A 19863-nucleotide genomic window follows, 5' to 3' on the forward strand; every position below is an offset into this window, starting at 1 on the left:
CGAAAATACCCTTATATACGTTACATTTTTTCATACTCTTTTCAAAGTTATGTTTCCATCAATAATTCTTTTATTTAAGGCTAATTTATTTTTATAATAAAATTTAAATTATTCACATCAATGCTTAATGTAGAAAAACTAGAAGAGTTAGGGAATTTTGTTAGGGAAAAAAAAGGGGGGGAGGGGGGGAAGAAGATTTGAAGGAAATTATACACTATGTTTGTTTTCATTTTTAAATTATCTTAAGGACGAGTCAAAACATATCCAATATTTGTCATCATTTAAAAACACTTTCTCAAAGTGTTTTAAACTGTTTTAGTATAAATATATACATATATATATACACATATATATATATATAAAAGACATGATTTGATAATGAATAGTAAATTTTATCTTCCAAAACACAACATTAAACATACAATACTTATTTTAAATTATCTCCAAAAACAAATCCAAACATACATACTATCTCTAACACACACTTATTTATCTTTATTTTTCTCTCTCTATTTCCACAAAATACAACAAAACACTCAAAAAATAAATCCAAACATTATGATAGGATTTCTAAAGTTGTACCTATTTTTGTTTTTATTAAATAGGTGTTTGGGTGGACTTATTTAAAATATAAGGATAGTTGTATTGCTCTCTCTTGATGTATGATTAATTATACGTAAAATATTTGTAATTTAAACGATTGTATTTAACACCTCTAACATTAGTTTCAACTAACAAATAGATTATTCGTCTATTAAAGTTTATTCGAAGCAAAAAAAAAATAAAAAATAAAAATCTACATACATTCTAAATTTAATTTTAGATTGATTTATACATATAAAATAAATATTTTTAATTAAATTATTTTTATATGCTAATTTGGAATCGATATGGAATGCCATTTATGAATCTAAAGTGTAAACATCAAACAATGAATTAATAGTTACCCTAATTCGATTCTTTTTTCAAACCAAACTTTCCCGAAAAAACAAATGGGTCGTTAATAAGTAGGCAAATGACATCTGGACAGGGGGCAAGTTTGTCAATTCACCTGCTGAAGACATATCCGGACTCCACGTCTACTTTCAGAATCAAGTTAATTCGTCACTTTCGATTCCGGACTCTTTTGACAGTACAACCAGCGTGCTCGTAAAGCAAAACCAGAACACTACTCCAACTGAACAAAGAAACCCCCAAATGCAAAAAATCTCCTCCAAAAACTTTTTCTGACCGGATTTTCACTTTGATTTTTATTTTCGCCCCAGGTTTTCCGTTGTCAACTCCCTGCCGGAATATTCCCTTATTGGGACATCGAATGAAATTCCGTGGTCAGTTGATTTACGTCAGTTCTTGATAATTATGTTTTACATGCATTTATCGCATTTTTTAGCTGATTAGTTTGACATTCTATTGATATTTATTAATTCATATTCCTATTAGTTTTTTGTTTTATTGTGGAAGAAGAAAATGTGTTGGAATTTATTTATTTTTAATTCTGGGTGAAGTCTAATGATTAAGTTTTATGTATACTAACACTAGATTAGAGTATGTTATATCGTGCATGCGTTGAGTGAATTTGAATTCAATTGGAATTTGAACTTTCAAGCTTGATTAGTTAACGTTGTTAGACGTAATATCATGTGTTTGTTCTTTTTTGCAGTCTTAACGTTGTTAGACGTAATATCATGTGTTTGTTCTTTTTTGCAGTCTGTGTCTATGAGTGGCAATGGGAACATTAGTTGATATTGTCGGAAATGAGGAAGCTGGAGTTGATTGTATCATTTCGCATAAGGCTGCTGATCCAGTTGTTTACCAGCTTGCTCGGGTATAAACTCTATGTGCAAGCTCGTATTGGCTTTATAGTTCACCTGTTTGGACAAGATGTGCATTAAATATACGTATTTGGTACATGCACGAGAAAGCCGGTTTTACCACCACAGGATGGTTTTCAGACGAAATTAAGTTATAGTCTAGAATTGCTAGTGATGACACAAATTTTCTTGGAAGTTTATTTCTTACAGAAAGAACCAACGGAATATGTTTATAATATAAGATGGACTTAGTAGGCATTTCCACTTTCTTGTTTCTTATAATTGGCCTTGTTTCCTGTCGGGAAAGTTTTCATAGAATAATATGTTTTATCTTCTCCACATACTTGGGAAGGAATGAATTATGATTTTGAGGAATGTGTAAATGTGATCATGTCATTATGATTACCAAGATACGACAGGCTTTATCACCATGGCACTTTAAGATACAAGTAAGCGCTTGATTGGGTTTGAGATGCAATGCTGAGAAGCAATTAGGTATTACTTGCATGAGGGGTGTTAGAAGCCTGAATTGTAGGTCATCTTTTAATTGCTTACTTGCACGTCCATGGAATTAAGAAAGTATGTCAACTAACTTCCTTAATGTATTTTGGGTTGAACCACTACATTAGAGTTATTCTCCTATTGTTTGCGGCTAAGAAAGTGTATATAACCTCTACCAGATTCCACCTTGCAAATGTAGTATCATGTAATGTGACAGGTCATAATTTGGTAATGTTTGAGTTGATTGGTAAGTGTAATTAATAGGTTTCTTGATTAGAAGCCTGCCAGGGATCAGAGGCAATCATTTTTACTCCTGTAATACGCTACTTTTATCTCCTCCGTCGTGATATTTCTCAGGTAAAGAATCTTGTGTGATCTATTTGTCAAGTTATTATAACTGGTATGTCATCTGAAACTTAGGTTGATGGCGATGGGAGATTAGTGCCTGCAACAGAAGATGAAGTTATGGCAGTTGAAGACTTGCTTGAAGAGGATAAAAGTAATGTCAGAACTCTGGACACCGGACAAATTCTGGAATGCAGTACAAATGGCTCAGAAGGTTCACTACAGAGCCTAGTTTTTCCTTTACAATTTTGTTTCCCATTTCCCTTGTGCCTGCTATAGTCATTATTGGCAATACTGATGCATGCCTTTAGAACATAAATCCATTGCAAGACTCTGAAGATATTCTTTGTTTGAAAAACATCTGAGCTTTGTCCTTTCTTCATTTGTTTCTGGCTTTCTGTAATTGTGGGTTTAGAACGTTTCTACCTTTTTGAAATTTCTCTAGTCATTTAAGTTGTTGCCTAGTATACCTACATGAATGCCATGTACCTGGAAAGCCAATTGCTCAAAAGGCTTAGGCAATTTAAGCGTAGCAACCAGTTAGAGAGGGGTCATATTCTTCTCCCCCTTTTTCCTACCAGTTATAGAAAGGCCAAACTTTCCTCTCCACTTGATCTGGGAAAGGTTGTGTTCTCACAGTCCTCTACCATTTCATTGAATCATGTTTTTATTTATGCTACTTTGTTTTTTGTGGCTGCTTATTCTTGTTTGTATGCCAGGCCAGCCACAACTTGAGATTCTTGAAATTGGTACAGAAAAGCCAAATATACCACCTCACCCTATGATGGATTCTGAAGAAGTAGATGTTCATCTGAAGGTATTCAGTTTGGTGTTTCAAAGATATTCTTTGCTTTTTTATCTTTGCCAAATCAGCCAATTGTACGAGGAGAGTATTTTATGGTTTTGGTTTGGCGGGTTCAGATTAGGCTGGGATGCTGAATGGAAAAATATAATTTTTTTTCTAGTCCTGGTCTATGTTATCTTATTTGTATTTAGTGCTAGTTCGTTCTTCCTATTATTCTATATGTATCTTATCTTCTGGAACTGTAAATTATTCTTACCAAATCCTGAGTCATTTTTTTCCTGTGATTTTGGGCATATTGAAAGATCTGTCATCTTATTGAATTGAAATGATTGGCTTGACTATTCTAACTGGTGATGGCATGGCCTTTTAATTTCACTATGTAGGAAAGAATTCCTTCATTAGTTTGTCACGGCAGTGATGGCAGTGTTTGCCAATCTGGGAGTCCAGGGGAATGCTCAAAGACGTTTAGTGAATTGGACAGGAGTAAAACAAATTCTAGTTTTGATACTGGTATGAAGCCTGATTTCTCTTTGTTGAATGGGGAAATACACCTGGATAATCTGTCAGTTAAAGATCTTCAGGAGACCTTCAAGGCAACTTTTGGAAGGGAGACTTCTGTGAAGGATAAACAGTGGCTCAAGAGGAGGATTATCATGGGATTGACCAACTCTTGTGACTTCTCAACCACCAGTTTTGTAATTATAGACAATAGAGTGGGAAGGAAACAAAAAACGGAAACTTGTGAAAGTGTGGATTGCTCTGTTTTGTTTGATTGTGTAGTTACATCTGCGATGGAGAACCATGAAAGTCCATCAACTTCCCATGATAAAAAAAGTGAAATCCACTCAATTGCTAATGAGACAAATATGGAAAGTTCTACTTTTCAAGACAAATCTGGAACTAAAGATGCAGAGACAGAAGAAAGACCAGCAAAAAGAATTCGGAAGCCCACAAAACGTTACATTGAAGAACTTTCAGAAGGAGAATCCAGGGACTCTGGTGCCAAAATCGTCTCCTCAGTTAAACACCCTGCATATGACCAGCCATCTGCAAAAGTTTGGGCAAGACCTGTTCAGAATTTTGGACTGGATAGGAGATATCTCACCAGGAAAGATTCACTTGGAGGTTCTGGAATTCAGATTCCATATGTTTCCCGGATTCGCCGGAGCCGTCCAAGGGAAAATCTTATGAACCTTATGGTAACGTGAATTAATACACCTGTACATTATGTGAGCATAACTTTGATATTATGGAATTTGTTTCTGTTTTCTGACTGCATCATCTAAACCATTTCAATTAGTCATTGGCAATGTATGCACCCTGCATTGGTTTTTCTATCACTTTGTGAATAGCAAGCTAAGTGAGTTAGTCATTCTTGTGGGAGGTTGCACTCTGTCTCTCTGTCCTTCTACGGTGAACCAGTTTGAATGATTTGCCCCTTATTTGTTGTCTCTGGTGATTAAATATCACGCAATTTGGAACCATTTCTTGTCTCTTGTAAAGCAATCAATAAATCAACTTGTGTTGCTTTATGTATTCGTTTGATAAGAATGGGATCTAGCATCGACTAAGCTGGTTAGAATGTTGTAATTTACATGCTTTCAGCTGTGATGTTTAGAAACTTCAGCCTAGTGGGGAGGGCATCTCAATCAGTCTGGAAAAGAATGATGTTGCATCCAGCACACAGCTTGACAAAGAATGCGGGAATAATGCACCCAAAAACAGCTTGTCTCCCAGATGGATTGAAGAGCCTGTAAGTTACTTGCCAGAACATTTAAAGTTTTGGTTTTCCCCAGTTTGTTTCAGTAAATCCTGAGATGAGATGCTTGATGAAGGTTGATTCGCTTAATTGAGTTGATCCTATCTGATTATATCAAACACAGTTACGTTTTTAAAATTAGGCTATGTAGTTGTTTCGATGGATACTGGCTATGGTTGGTGTTGTTTGTAGTAATTTTCTTCTACAATCTAAACTGAGGACCTATAGGAATATGTTGAATCGCGTGGTGAAAGTTGTTGATATATAATTTCTTTGTGGAAAGTATTTCTTGTGAACTATTTTTATTGAATAATGTATCCTGTATGTTAATTCCTGTTTTTTCTTCTTCACTTTAAATCTTTCATGGCCTCTAGCTTCTCCTTTTATTTCCAATTTTCTTAGAGGTTAATACTGACTCATAATATTTGGTGGCATCTCTTTATGTGCCCAGCCTGTTGTTGCTTCAGAGAGATCAACCCCATATACTGAGAGGACAACAATTCAGCTGGAGGAGGAAGTGAAGCTGAAAAACGTGGAATCATATAGGAATAACTCAGATGAAGAGGTAGTTACTGTACCCACAGCTAATGGAGGAATGAGGAGGAAGCATCATCGACCTTGGACACTAAGTGAAGTTGTTAAACTGGTTGATGGGGTTGCTAAATATGGTGCTGGTAGATGGTCTGAGATCAAACGCCTTGCCTTTGCATCATATTCTTACCGAACTTCAGTTGACCTTAAGGTAGGACACCAATGAATTAATTAAGCCAGCCAAAGCGAACTTTACACTCTTCTGGCCTTAGCTATTAGATTGAAAATTCAATCATATGCAGGATAAATGGAGGAATCTTCTAAGAGCTAGCCTTGCAGAATTGCCAACTGGAAATGGGGTGAGCTAAATGTTCTCTATTTTAGCAAATATCCACATGAGTACCAGTTCTAGTTGATTTAATAAAGCTGATTTCTATTATCGCACGATCATGATGCTATTAAACTTGATATCAGTTGCTCCGTGGCTGATTTCAATTCTTCTATTTGATTCTATATTTATTTCATTATTTATCCTGGAAGAGAGGACTTTTGATGGACAAACATTTAATATCAACCACTCCAGTAATTCATTATTGTGTTGAAACTATTGCGGGAGGATATCTGATTGTGCCTAGCATCAAATGCTTTTCAATCTGCGACTTCCCTGAAGTTCTTCATATTGACGAACAATGCAGACATCTCCAGAAAAGATGTTTCAAATTTTTCTGCTTTGTGTTTTATTTGAACTCTGTTATTGAACTTTTGTCTGTACCAATATCCATTGAACTTTAGAATTTTTCTTTCTTGATAAATACATGTGCTCGTAAACTGTTTTCTCCGTTGTTTCTTTTGAAATTGTTACTGTGTGTTGAAATCTCAGTATTCTGCTCAGTGGACTGACTTCTCCGGGTGAATGAACAGATGCACGGCTCCCGGAAGCAAGCTTCAGTCCCAATCCCTGCTCCAATTCTGTCACGAGTAAGAGAACTTGCTGAAATGCAAACTCATGTTCCACCAAGCATCAGCTATTGCAAATTGGCTGAGCGTAATGAACCCAATAAAACTGTACACGAAACAAGATCAGGGTTTTTGTAGCACTGTGAATACGTGTAGTGTCTGCCTAATTTTCAATAAGAATGCTAAAACTCTGATGCATTGTAAAACTAACTGTACGTCGTTGAAGTTGATGTAGTGCAGGATTGTTAGATTTACACGACAAGTCTGCCTTCATTGATGCTGATTTTTGTATTGCTTGATGATAATCGGAAAGTTGTGTGTGTGGTTGGCTGGGGGCGATTGCAGTTGAGGCAACACTCGTTAATGTGTAATCTATGTGTGTGAAATCAATTGTCTGGTGATGATAAATTCCGAACGCATCAAAGCTCACATGAAATATAAATTATTCTAAATAACTTCAGCCCGGTTGGCTGAGTTGGGAATTGAGTTTGGCTGTTGAAAACTAGCTACCTTCTAATTTCTTTGCATTTTTTTCTTTTTTGTGGCTAGCCTGAAACTTTTGCCTTGGTTGTTCTTGTCGTCATTCACAATTTTCAAATCCAGTATTTTCAAGTGACTTGTTACTTTGTTATTGAATTTTGTGTGAGAAATGAAAATATGTTTGGATCAATATGTGTTGTGATAAGTTTTGGACTACATTTAAATTAGGATGCTTTGTAATTTTCTTTTGTAATAAAATATGTGATAAGATGAAAATAAGTTTGGATTAAAGTATCTTCTGATGGTTTTGTATTTGAAAAGGTGTCATATTTTTGTAATAATTTTTTGTATGATAGTATAGATTTTTTGGACTTTATGATGCAATTTCACAAAAAAGAAAAGAAAGTAATCAAATACAATCTCACAATTTAAAAATAGTATAAAATTGAACATAAACGTTTGAAAATGAAATCAAACAAGTTTCTCTCATAAAATGAAATCGTTGTTTTGTATGGGAAAACAACAATTAAATGGCTGAAAAATTCCTTTTAATTTTTTAGATCATGGCTGTAAAAATCTGAGCTCATACCTAGCCAAAAGTTATACCATATTTATATATAAAGAAAATTTATTTAATACTAATTTTTAAATATCTAAATTTATTCTTTAGTTCATTTAGTCTTTTTAAAAGAAAAATCGGTTAGAATAGTAAATTTAATATTTTTTTAATAATTTCATAATTAAAATTTTATCTTTTTTCTTAGTACATTACTACACATTTCTTTTTCTTACAATTTTTTATATTTTAATAAATTTAAAATTATTTTTCTCTCTCACCTTATTCTATTTTTTTTTCTTCTTAAAGATTTCTTTCCTTCTCCTCTCTCACGATTTTTTTTAAGGGTAAATTACATTTTGCTAACAAAATTATGCCTATTTTTATATTTTGACATTTGATTTTTTTGGTGCGTCGCCTTACCATTTCAACCACACAAAATTCATAATTTGCCATGTATGATGATTTTTTTGTTAAAAAATATCACATGCTGTGTATAAGTAAAAAATATTACATTATATAACATTTAAATATCACATGTACACTACATGTAATTTTTTTTGTTAAAAAAAATGGTGAAAAAATAGTTACAAATGACAAAAATATAGATGAAATGATAAATTAACCAAAAAAAAATTAAATGCCAAAACATAAAAACAATTATAATTCAAATATATGCTCATAGAAATTATGATGAGTACTAATCAAATAAGACATCCTTGTTGTTTAATGGGTCTTCTAGTTGGGTCGCATAATCAGATTGGAGATGGGCTTTTCCTGGCCCAGGCTATCTGATTCTGTTCAGAACGCTTTCTAAAAAAGCGTTATCAAAATAGCGTCCTAACGTCTAAGTCTTAGACCCCCTTCAACACCACGCTTTTACTTTGTTTACTAGAGTCTTAAAGAGCCCTGCAGCCGAATATAAGTCATCTGCTGCTGCTGCTTCTGCTGCTGCTCGTATCTCTCTCTCTCTCTAAGGTAACATCTATTGTATTCATCAATAATTTCTCCCCGTTTATTCGTATCTGCTCACATATTTCCACATGTGTGTTACGAGATATTGCTGATAATTGTAATCTGCTCGAATTTACATAAAATAGCTGATTTTTGCTAAACATTGTGGAAAGTTGTTTCTGTTTAGCTAAAATTGGAGGTCTTTCATGAACACTTTTGATTCTATCTCTGTGGTTGTGTTTCGAAGCATAGTTGGCTGATCCAGAGGTGGTTTCTGTTGCTTGTTATTTGTTTCAGGTTAATATTTAAGGAAAAATGGGGATCATAGAAAAGATTAAAGAAATTGAAGCCGAGATGGCACGAACACAAAAGAATAAAGCCACAGGTGATTATTGTTTTCTTTTTGTTTTTTTGGGTTTCGTTTCTGTTGTTGTTTTCTTTAATAAGTATATTCTGTTATGTTTTTACAGTCCCCGGTTGGCTTTTCTGTTCTATTTGTGCTTAGGATGAGAAATTATATTAGTATTTTATATATGGAATCAAGGGGCATCGGAATAGGGTTTGGGAGTATTTTCCATGAATTTGATTTGATAACCCGATTGAGTGCTAGCCGGAATCAAGATTGAGGGGTTCTGTTCTTAATTTGTCTGGAATGCTTTCACTATAAGTATGAATTGATCCTAAAGCTGCATTTTGATTTGATTCTCACATACTTGGCTTTATCCATGATGGGTTTCGCCGTCTATACGAGCCTGTAAGATGCATAATCATGATAGTAACATGTTTGATAATACAGAATATCATTTGGGTCAGCTCAAGGCTAAGATAGCAAAACTGAGGACGCAACTGTTGGAGCCCCCAAAAGTATGCATCTTCTTTGATTTCTTCTTGTTTTGTCAATATGTGATGGTTCCTCGCATGGAAAATTATTGTGATTGATTTATCTTCCAAGGTTCTTTCCAAGTATAATAATTCAATTCTTTTTAGTGCCTCTATACTCTGATAATTCTTCCATGACGAATCAGGGTTCTAGCGGAGCTGGGGAGGGCTTTGAAGTTACAAAATTTGGTCATGGACGTGTTGCACTGATAGGTTTCCCCAGGTTGGCCATGTCATTACTTTAAGAGTTATGTGTTGGAAAAAGAGAAAAAATAAGAATTAGAATATTATCTTGTTCACACAATTTGATAACAGAGGATGTTTTGAACCGATAGTTAATTAATTGGCTTTTGGTGGATGGTGGTGGTTCTCTCATTTGTATTTGGGTCTATCCTTTGGCTACCATGCCTTTCTTGGTCAGTTCTTGGATTGTTCTGTTCCAGGTTATTGATATGTAAATCCTTCTTGTTTTGTGGTATTCTAAAGATATTTTTGCAATTATTTCTTGCCAGTGTTGGAAAATCAACACTTTTGACTATGTTGACGGGAACACATTCAGAAGCTGCATCATATGAGTTCACAACGCTTACTTGCATTCCGGGTATTATTCACTACAATGATACTAAAATACAGCTCCTTGATCTTCCTGGAATTATAGAAGGTGCATCTGAAGGAAAGGGGCGTGGTAGGCAGGTAAAAGTCTAGACTATAATAGATGATATATTACTAGACCTGATGCCTGGTGAAACTTACTTGACTTTAAGAGGATGTTATATGCCTGAAAGGAACTTCTTGATGATTTCAGGTTATTGCAGTTGCCAAATCAGCAGATCTTGTGTTGATGGTTCTAGATGCTTCCAAAGTAAGTGGTAGTGCTATCGGTTTCTATTGGATGATCGAAGAAGTTCTTTTTGAATGTTTGTAACGTTTTGCAAGTCACACTCAACTAGCTTCCTTACATTTATATGTGAGTGCTTGTGTGTGTACTGTCCACACATATTTTTGCATGCCATGATTAACAAGGAGAGATAAATCATACGTTATGCTCCTACAGCTGCCTGGGGGCTGTTACGAAAAGATCTATCTGAAACACATTGCATATGATGCTAACTGTTAAGATAGACAAATCATCTTGACAGTATACTTGAGAACAATGTTAGCCTTATCAATATCAGTCCAATATCTTATGATTACTGTCTGTTTGATGCCCTTTCAAAGTTCCACTGAATTTATGATGTCAGAAGAAGTTTTTGACACCATTAGTTGTTTGTTTGGTTATATTAATTTGAGTTGTTCCTTGTTCGGGCTCCGTTACATTGCTTGAGCTAATGTTGCCTTGATACTGAAGGAGAAAGCGTTAAGTATTTGCTTGAAGTTAAGAATTTTTTTTTCTTATATTTGGTATTGACAGTAATTCTTTAATTTTTAAGTGATTACTAATATGCAATATTTTCATTAGTTATCTAGCTTTAATTCTAATATTTCCGTGGCTCGATGATCATGAAATTTCTAGAGTGAAGGGCATCGCCAAATCTTAACAAGGGAATTGGAAGCTGTTGGGTTGCGGTTAAATAAAAGACCACCTCAAGTAATGTATTCTAATCATTCTCCATTGCCTTTTGTTCTCTTTGTTACTTTCTCGTGGCACTTGTTTATAGCTTGAGTATAGGTTTACGATCTTGCCTGATAAGATTTTTGGGAGGTTTAAAAGAGATAATCTCACTTTCTTGAATGTTGAACTGAAATTGTTGCCTCTCTCAGGGCATGGCTTTTGCAAAAGACAGGTTAGCATCCGCAAGAGTAGCCATTTTATGAGGGCATCAGATGTTTGGGCTGGTCATGGATCTAACCTTTATGCATAATACGCATGAACTATCTGATCGAGTGGAGAAATGTAGGGCGTATTTTATGCACCAAAAAGTTTTGGGTTTCAAAATAATTCCTGAAGTGCTACACAGTGAAATAGCTGTAGAGCTTCTCCATTGCATTTGATGTAGCCTTTTTCTGCCGTCATGTTTTCAATTTTAAGTATTTTATTCAACTTTAGGTACCTGGTAAGAACATAATTATCTCAAGCATTTGTCCGCGACTACTGCATCTTCCAAGCAATGTAGGGTGGATTAAGCAGAAAAGTAGGTCCTGGAAGGGGTCATAGCATTAATTAAATATGAGATTTTTCTCGTAGGAAATTACAGTAACATGAGAAAAGAAAACAGGAGTAGCTTCCCTTTAAAAAGGAGTTGTTTATTCCTTATCTCTTGGGATCTGAAATCATACTTAATCTAATTATTGACTAGTGTTTCTGTGTGATGACAGATATACTTCAAAAAGAAAAAAACTGGGGGAATTTCTTTCAATAGCACGCTACCATTGACTCATGTGGATGAGAAACTCTGCTATCAAATATTACATGAGTACAAGATTCACAATGCAGAGGTACTTCTTACTTCTTTGATTGGAATATTAGCATCTGGCATGCTATAAATTTCTTTGTATATAGGAATATTCATCTGGTCTTCTTGTCAATCTGGGAACGTTTTGTTAACATCCAGAACTGCTTCTTTATCTATTTGTAAAACCGTCTATCTCTTAGATAGATGAATGGGATGTCACAAGACAGGCCACATCTTGTCTTTCATTCATTGGATTTGCAGAACTTTTCCACTGAAAAGCTACCATATATTGTGCTTTTCGAAACTTCCAGTCACTACGTGCTATAGGTAATAGGTATAATGTTTCCTTAACAAAGCACAAAATTGTAAAGAGTTCAAGGCCTGGTGTGCAAAGACAAATGATGCCTTGGGACAAGATTAACAATTAGCTAATCCACGGATGTGTATTAAATTATGCTTTGCACCTATAGGACAGCGGGAATGTATGAAGCGTCTTGGGGCTTAGTGGGACACAGTAAACTTTTGTGTGTGTAAAATGAGCTATACGCAATGTAGAAAAGATGATGCCCTTCCTTTTCTCCTAAAGCATACAATTTGTATTAAAATAAACCTTGTATTTGTTCTATTGTTCTGAACCTGGTCAAAGAAATTTGTAATTTTTAACTTCCAGTTGTCTGATTGATGTTGACTCTATTTGGGTGCTTGTGTAATGGTATATTAAATGGTGACTCTTGATGACTAATGATGATTACCTGGGACCAAGATTGCTATTGACAGTTTTTCTCCACATTAATTTTTGTAAGGTTTTGTTTCGTGAAGATGCAACGGTAGATGATCTTATTGACGTTATTGAGGGGAATCGCAAGTACATGAAGTGCGTATATGTCTACAATAAGATTGATGTTATTGGTATCGATGATGTGGACAGATTAGCGCGGCAGCCTAATTCTATTGTCATTAGCTGCAATTTGAAGGTGTGTGATCGTCTTTTGAATATGCAGCTGACTGCTTTTTTATATTCAGCAAACATTGATTGGGAGATGTATAGGGATTTATGCATCGCCTCGTTGCTTTTGTTTTGTGTGCTGAATGTTTATGTGGTTTTGTTACTTCAACAGCTGAATCTGGACAGACTGCTTGCCAGAATGTGGGAAGAGATGGGTCTTGTCAGAATCTACACAAAGCCTCAGGGCCAGCAACCAGACTTCTCAGATCCAGTGGTCCTTTCTTCTGTATGTCTCCTGATAATCTAATACACTTTCCATCACATGCTTGCAATTCTGTGGAACTATTTTGTGGAGAAGGGTTTCTTCTTTTCTTCTTTTCCATTCATTTATTTGACAATTATGATTATGTATTCTATGATTTTAGGTTTCTTGATTTGTATTCTTGCTTTTGATTATGGTCGGGCGTATTTAGTACTTTGTTGAATTTTGCTTTCAGGGTAGAGGTGGCTGCAATGTAGAAGATTTTTGTAACCACATACATCGGAGCCTGGTTAAGGATGTGAAGTATGTTTTGGTGTGGGGTACAAGTGCGAGGCACTACCCACAGCACTGTGGCCTTAGTCATACACTTCAGGATGAGGATGTAGTTCAGATTGTTAAGAAAAAGGTAATTGAGCTTTTCCATTTTGGGACTTCTCTTAGCTCTCAGTGGGCACCTCCGTTGAGTTCACATATAAAACTGGAGATTTTTTTTGGCTGTGTGTATTACCCCAATTCGTCATTATTTTTTAAACTGATGATATTCTACCAAATATTCCACCATCAAGTGAGAATCACTTTGCACAGTGGAAACAATAAGTCAGCAGCATGTTCTTTGAAAGAAGCTTAAAAACATGGAACATTTATACTAATGGACGTTCCTTTCAGTGAGTAGTGGATCTAAGGGAAGTCTTATGTGGGAAGCTTTTCTATATGTCATGTTCACACAGAAGCTAGGTTTAGATATTGCTCTGAAATTCAGTTGTGGAGTTTGCCATTGACCTTTTCCATAATGACTGAAAAAGAGATTTGCCATTGTAGTGTATTGTAGATTGTTCTGACTGGAGTCAGCTGCCTCATGAAATATTTATGCCGTATCCTTGTATCATTTTATGTGATGTCTGGTATTGATTTTGATCCAGTTTCAGTGCAACTTTATAAGATTTTCTTTGTTGTGGTTATAAACTCCTGATTGCAAATGCCAAAATATGAGAAAGCTATTGAGCTGGAGGCGCTTTTTGAATTTTTAATCCAGCCCAGAGCAGCTCTGTGGTTTAGAGCCTGATTGAACTTTATACGTTGGTCTATATTATAGTTGAGGTTAAGAGTTAAAACTAGTGACTTCCATGCTGCTTTATTTATTTTTGGACATTCTTCTGTGGCAACATTTCTTGCAGGAGAAAGAAGATGGAGGTAGAGGCCGGTTTAAATCACACTCCAATACTCCTGCTCGAATTTCTGACAGAGAAAAGAAGGCTCCTCTGAAGACATAAAGTGTGATGGTGCATAATCTCTACAAAGCTTTTGGCTCATTTGACATCGTGTTTTGCTGCTGAACAAGTACAAAAAGAGGAAGTAGCCAAAGATTTCGTGATGAGTCCCCTACAGAGCTTTCTCAAGATCGATATGTCTTCTCCCATGTTACATGTTTTAGTAACCTTTGATCAACTGTCCACACTGATGGCAGGGAAGCATTGGTGAGTCATAGCTATTTGATTTTTTATCTTCCCATTGTAAAAGAAATTCAACCAGATTATGCAGATTTTGATGGGATTTTCTTACATTCTGTACCACACATAATTGGACTGTGCTAGTGTTTCTTGTGATGCTAGTTGGATATAAATCTGACGAGCCAGCTCTTGCTAGGATTGAAGTTCATGCTTAATTTCACATCAAAGGTGAGATCGAATGCTTTTAGTCTCAAAATACAAGGGAGGGATTGTTGTACTGACCCTTTATCCTCTATTTGTTTTTCTTATTTTAGTTGGGTTCTTCTAATGTGGTTTGACATGTGAATGGGACATTTAGCTCGCAATGAAATTTGAGCGCAATTAATTGGTTAATCAATTCTTTGAGATATACACAAATTAAAGAATTTAAAATAACATGATACCTTGTTTAATAACCCGTTACCTTGTTAATCAATTCTTTGAGATATCAACTGACTGAGATATCCAGTTTAATAACCCGTTTCCTTGCAGTTAGGTTGGTTCGAGAATTATGCCTCGTCTCTTTGATAACAGATGACTGGACGGATTATAATCCCACTAGGCCTGCTTGAGGGGGATCGGGTTTGATTTTACGCCATCTGTCATTGTGAATGAGACAAGATACTCCATATATCTGCAAAAATAACATCATTTCACATCTTTCTCTCATTCTAGAAGTAGAGACAACTCAACTCCAAGCTACAGGTCCAGTATCTTCAAATTCACAGAGCCATTTTTAGATCTTTTCTTCTTCAATAAACTGTATTCCCTCCATGCCAGTCCTCCGTGATGTTCATTAAAGAGCAACCCAGTAAAACTTAAATATTCTTTATTTTGGAGGTCAATTGTGGCATTATCAGATTTGTTGGGAATGAGTTTTAACTGGAGGGCAATTTTGAGAATTGATAAATTCTCACTTGTTTTGTCCCAAATGTGTCAACTAAATATAAAATTAGTTTTACGCCAAATTTTGGCAATACAAGTAAACAAGATATAGTGTGCCGATTCAATCTCGTTTCACATTTTATCTATTGTTAATCTGTTCTGGTTTAATTTCATCTTTTAAAGTAAACGAGTCCAGAAGGTAATAAAAATTTCTCATATAACAATATCATAAAATAAAGATTAAATTACGTCAAACTCCCATAAAGTTTGATACAATTAATATAATTCGTTGTTGAGAAATTACTAATATTTCCTTGATAATAAATAACATTCATTCAACAATTGAATTATTTCATTGTTTTTTGTTAGGATTTCATCCAAATTTTATCTTGCATTTACCAAAATACCCTTTTGATCATGAATTATAATTTTATGTATTTAAGTATTCTTTTGTAATAACATCCCTTCATTAAATTTTCACATTTTTTATAATGTTCCTCCAACATCATATACTTTAATATATTTCTTACAAAAAATAAAATTTCAATAAGGGTAAAATAGATATTTTCACTTTATCATCCAAGAGTTACATAATTATACTACATATCTGAATATCAATAATTTTTGCAAATTACAAAAAAATCTATAATTATATAAAATATCATGAAAGGTTGATCTTTACTCTAAAATAAAAAAATAATGACATGGGCCCGGACTTAGACCTATCCAGAAATGACAGACCACAATTTGGGAGAGTTAATAGTTGAAATGTTGCAAGGACAATATATAGAGTTCAAAGAGTCTAGTGCTATCACATGTGTGAATGGCAGATCATATGTGTGGGGGTTTGCCAGTGAGTTTGGGGCAGGGTTTACTTAATGAGGGTAGGACCCATTGGGCTTCGCACGCGTATCCCCCGACAGGCCTCGGACATTATGAGCCAGCCCATCACATGTTACCCAATATATATGGGCCTCCAATAGTTTTCATTTGAAAGCTCCAGGTCATGGGTGGAGCCTACCATACCCTATTTGGGTCCATGCTGCTCACTGAACTTAATTTGTTCATATTCCCTCCAAAACCTTCTTTCAAGTTGTACAATGCTGGTAATGATTCAAGGTCAAATTGGTTCTTTCCTTTTAGTGGCTAATGACTCAAACCTTTGTTACCATTTTCTGACAAGTTTTTTTCTCAAAGTATGAAAAAGGGGTGTCATGAAATAATTATTTGTCTATGTTGATTGGTTTTACTCGATATCTCAAATCAACTTTTATCGGTTATGGACTCATCAATACTTATACAATCTTAAGAGGGACTCGACTACTATATCTTCTCCGTACATTAGAAGAGTATGTATATGTGCATATATGTGTGTATTTGTGTCATGAAAGGTACAAATTGATTGTTTAAAATTTCGGGACTAATTTGATTTTGACACAAAAATGATAGACTAGAGATGAAATTCATATCATGATCTTTTATGTTTCTCGCTATTATTTCATAAAATTGTAAACTAGGGTTGGTGCTGTCATATGGTTACTTTAATTTAAAAGGGCAATTTGCAGAAACATTAATTATTATTTCAAAATATTTTGAGGAAAGAAATTAAGAATGAGAGCAATAAATCGAGACAGATAGAAGTATTAAATCTGGTTCGTGCATTGTGGTAGTGGAGTAGAAGAAAAGACATCACCATATATATATATCAACACAACAAAAAATTGTCCCCTCCCAACAACATAGAATCTTCAACTCTTTGGACTATAATAAAGACAAAACAGAAGATTAACCAAATCACCAACAAAAGATGTGAAAAATGGTGAACATGAATCAGATTGGTGGCTCTCTCTCTCTCTCTCTCTCTCTTGAATAGACAACAAACTGTATGTGTTATTGTCTGAAGATAGATCCCTTCTTGTACCCTTATAGAATGGCAATTTGGAGGATGAGTTAATATAAACCATTAACACACCCGGACAAAATAAAGTATAATGGGACAAAAGGGTTTCTTTTTTCTTATTTTTGGGGTGGGGGGCTTCAAAATTCAATAATTAGAGCTGGACACCATTGTGCATGGTAGGTATGTAGCTATTCCAGCCATGGACTCATTGTCCTCAAAATTGTCACATCTCATATTGGATTCTCATAACTTAATGATCATGCTATCTGAGATACATATATATATATATATATATATACATGCATGGTAATTTTCAAGAACATTGTTGATAGTATTTATAGGGTTGTTTTTAATATGACATGCGATTTAATTGTACAATATACAATAAGGGATCATCAAATTTTTTGGCCTTGACAACAACTCTCTGATGCGTATAAATAGAAAAATAGTATTGTAAAGACGAATAAAAGTCCCGTACTTACTGAATATCTATTGGGATGTTTATTTATTAGTCTTCTCTTGGACCATATATGAATGTCGTGTAATAACAAACTCCATCAATTGAAATTGTTTATATATTAGCCTTTCCCTTGGACCAAGTGCATCAATATTGTCCTGTAATAACAAACTCCATCAATTAATCTATGAATCAACAGTTTGATGGACTTGTTGAGATTGCAAATGAACCTAACCCTAATAAAAATGTGGAAATTCTTGATATTCATATGTATTTCTTAAATTATTCGGAATTTTTATGTAAATTCCGTGTTAAAATACTATACCCCACATATACATATATATACACATTATTCAGATTGCAACTAGACTAGGTACCTAGCTAATTACATTAATATCAGAGCAATAACAAATTAAATTAATACCTATAACAAAATATTACTTACTTTTGTACATTAATTATAGGTATGCTTTGAGTTATTTATAACATAGAGTATTAGTACTTTTGAACATGAGCTACAGCCACCTTAACTTTGGTCCTTCACTTTTGGGACAATTCCAATTAAGCCTATATGAGAGTTTAGAACATAGGATGCATAGCCTTTTCTTTTCATTTAGTTCAAGATTAGTACAACCTTTTTTTTTACATTAGGTTCTACATTACTATTATTAATAATGTATCTTAGTTGTCATAAATAAATTATTAATTTCAACTCCACTTATGATTCTCATGTGGCCCTCATTTCATTTTGAGTTCCTTATTCACTTTTTTATGAGTGAAATAAGACAAATTACTTGGAGTATGATGGATTTTTTTAATTAATTATGCGTAATTGATGGGAAGTTTTACGTAATTTGATTAAAGAAATCGTTGGTTACATTCTTGAAGATGAATGTGTCATCAAACTTCAAAAGTATTTTTTGGCAAAATGTGTCCTCAAATTCCAAAATGTACATAATTAATGGACCAAATCGCGAATTTTATTTTTTAAATAATTAAAAATAGCAAACACTTATAATTAGAAAAAAAAAAAATTACAATAGAGTCTTGTTATCCCAAGCGAGACACGTGTTAAAAAAAATATTATCTATATCTATACTATATAAAAAAGGAAAGACCATTTTTACTCAATAAACCGTTGTTACTTATACTGCCGCACCGATTTTTTATAAAGTCGAAAATTCCCTTGAACTAATAATATAGCTAACTTATTCAAGTATTCAAATTTTATTTTAATTGATGAATTAATTTTCTTTTTCTTTTCTTTCTTTCTTGTTTTTTTTAAATGTAATAGATTGGTTTATATAATTTACTCTTGTATAATATAGTTTAAAATATGAAAAATTATTTATTATATGCACGTAGAAACAAATTAATAAGGCCTAGTTTAAGTTTTGTAGATAATCAAATGTTATATAGCAAAGTGTGTGAAGGAGCAAATGATGTCATGGGTTCAAGTAGCATCAAATGTACGTGTATTTATTACACTTTGTGTATATTTATTATAATTTTTTCTTATATTGATGTATTCATCGAGCCTATATATTGTTCAATTTATTAAAATTTGATGCAATTATATAATTATCGTTTAACAAATTTCTATTAAAGTAAAAAAAAAATCAAAAAATGAGGAAGATGAGTGATGGTCCAATTTCCCCAACCAACAAAAGAGATCTGACCATAGATTTCATGTCCCAACCTTTTGGGGACCAAAATCAATTATTTCTTTATTTAATTCCCTTCTTTATTACCTTAAGAAAATTCCTTAACTCACCTTCTTTTACCACTAAAAGATAAAATTCCTGATATAATTATATCTATATTTACAGCAGATAAACAATTATTATTAAAATAAACTAATTAATATCCATATATAAATAAAATTGATAATTGACATGTTGATTGATATATTTATTCTTACTAAAATTCATGATACAATTATAATCAAGCCATTC

General features: G+C 33.9%; 2 protein-coding genes across 5 annotated transcripts; both read left to right on the top strand.

Annotated features, from left to right (window-relative positions):
• Nucleotides 1-1140: 1140 nt before the first annotated feature.
• On the top strand, nt 1141-6971 carry TRFL6 (TRF-like 6). Of its 2 annotated transcripts, none has more exons than XM_011081493.3 (9): nt 1141-1328; nt 1708-1825; nt 2733-2871; nt 3377-3474; nt 3846-4661; nt 5081-5215; nt 5673-5963; nt 6055-6111; nt 6633-6772. In XM_011081493.3, the coding sequence occupies exons 2-9, from the start codon at nt 1727-1729 to the stop codon at nt 6663-6665; spliced, it is 1668 nt and encodes a 555-aa protein (XP_011079795.2). In that variant the 5' UTR covers nt 1141-1328; nt 1708-1726; the 3' UTR covers nt 6666-6772. The 2 variants fall into 2 exon arrangements, with proteins under 2 accessions (XP_011079795.2, XP_011079786.2); XM_011081484.3 differs by having other exon boundaries at nt 1142-1328; nt 6674-6971.
• A 1616-nt stretch (nt 6972-8587) lies between these two features.
• On the top strand, nt 8588-14830 carry LOC105163232 (P-loop containing nucleoside triphosphate hydrolases superfamily protein). 3 transcript variants are annotated; one of them, XM_011081504.3, is made up of 12 exons: nt 8588-8723; nt 8997-9084; nt 9496-9563; nt 9725-9801; nt 10091-10271; nt 10384-10440; nt 11092-11166; nt 11895-12014; nt 12775-12945; nt 13090-13203; nt 13415-13585; nt 14355-14830. In XM_011081504.3, exons 2-12 carry the CDS (start codon nt 9015-9017, stop codon nt 14448-14450), a joined length of 1200 nt encoding a protein of 399 aa, XP_011079806.1. In that variant the 5' UTR covers nt 8588-8723; nt 8997-9014; the 3' UTR covers nt 14451-14830. The 3 variants fall into 3 exon arrangements, with proteins under 3 accessions (XP_011079806.1, XP_088740219.1, XP_088740215.1); XM_088884093.1 differs by lacking the exons at nt 8588-8723; nt 9496-9563 and having other exon boundaries at nt 9005-9084; XM_088884089.1 differs by lacking the exons at nt 8588-8723; nt 8997-9084; nt 9496-9563; nt 9725-9801 and adding an exon at nt 9862-9994.
• Nucleotides 14831-19863: the final 5033 nt, after the last annotated feature.

Source organism: Sesamum indicum, linkage group LG1 (genome assembly GCF_026168435.1).
Source record: "Sesamum indicum cultivar Baizhima isolate 11 linkage group LG1, ASM2616843v1, whole genome shotgun sequence".
Taxonomy (NCBI): domain Eukaryota; kingdom Viridiplantae; phylum Streptophyta; class Magnoliopsida; order Lamiales; family Pedaliaceae; genus Sesamum; species Sesamum indicum.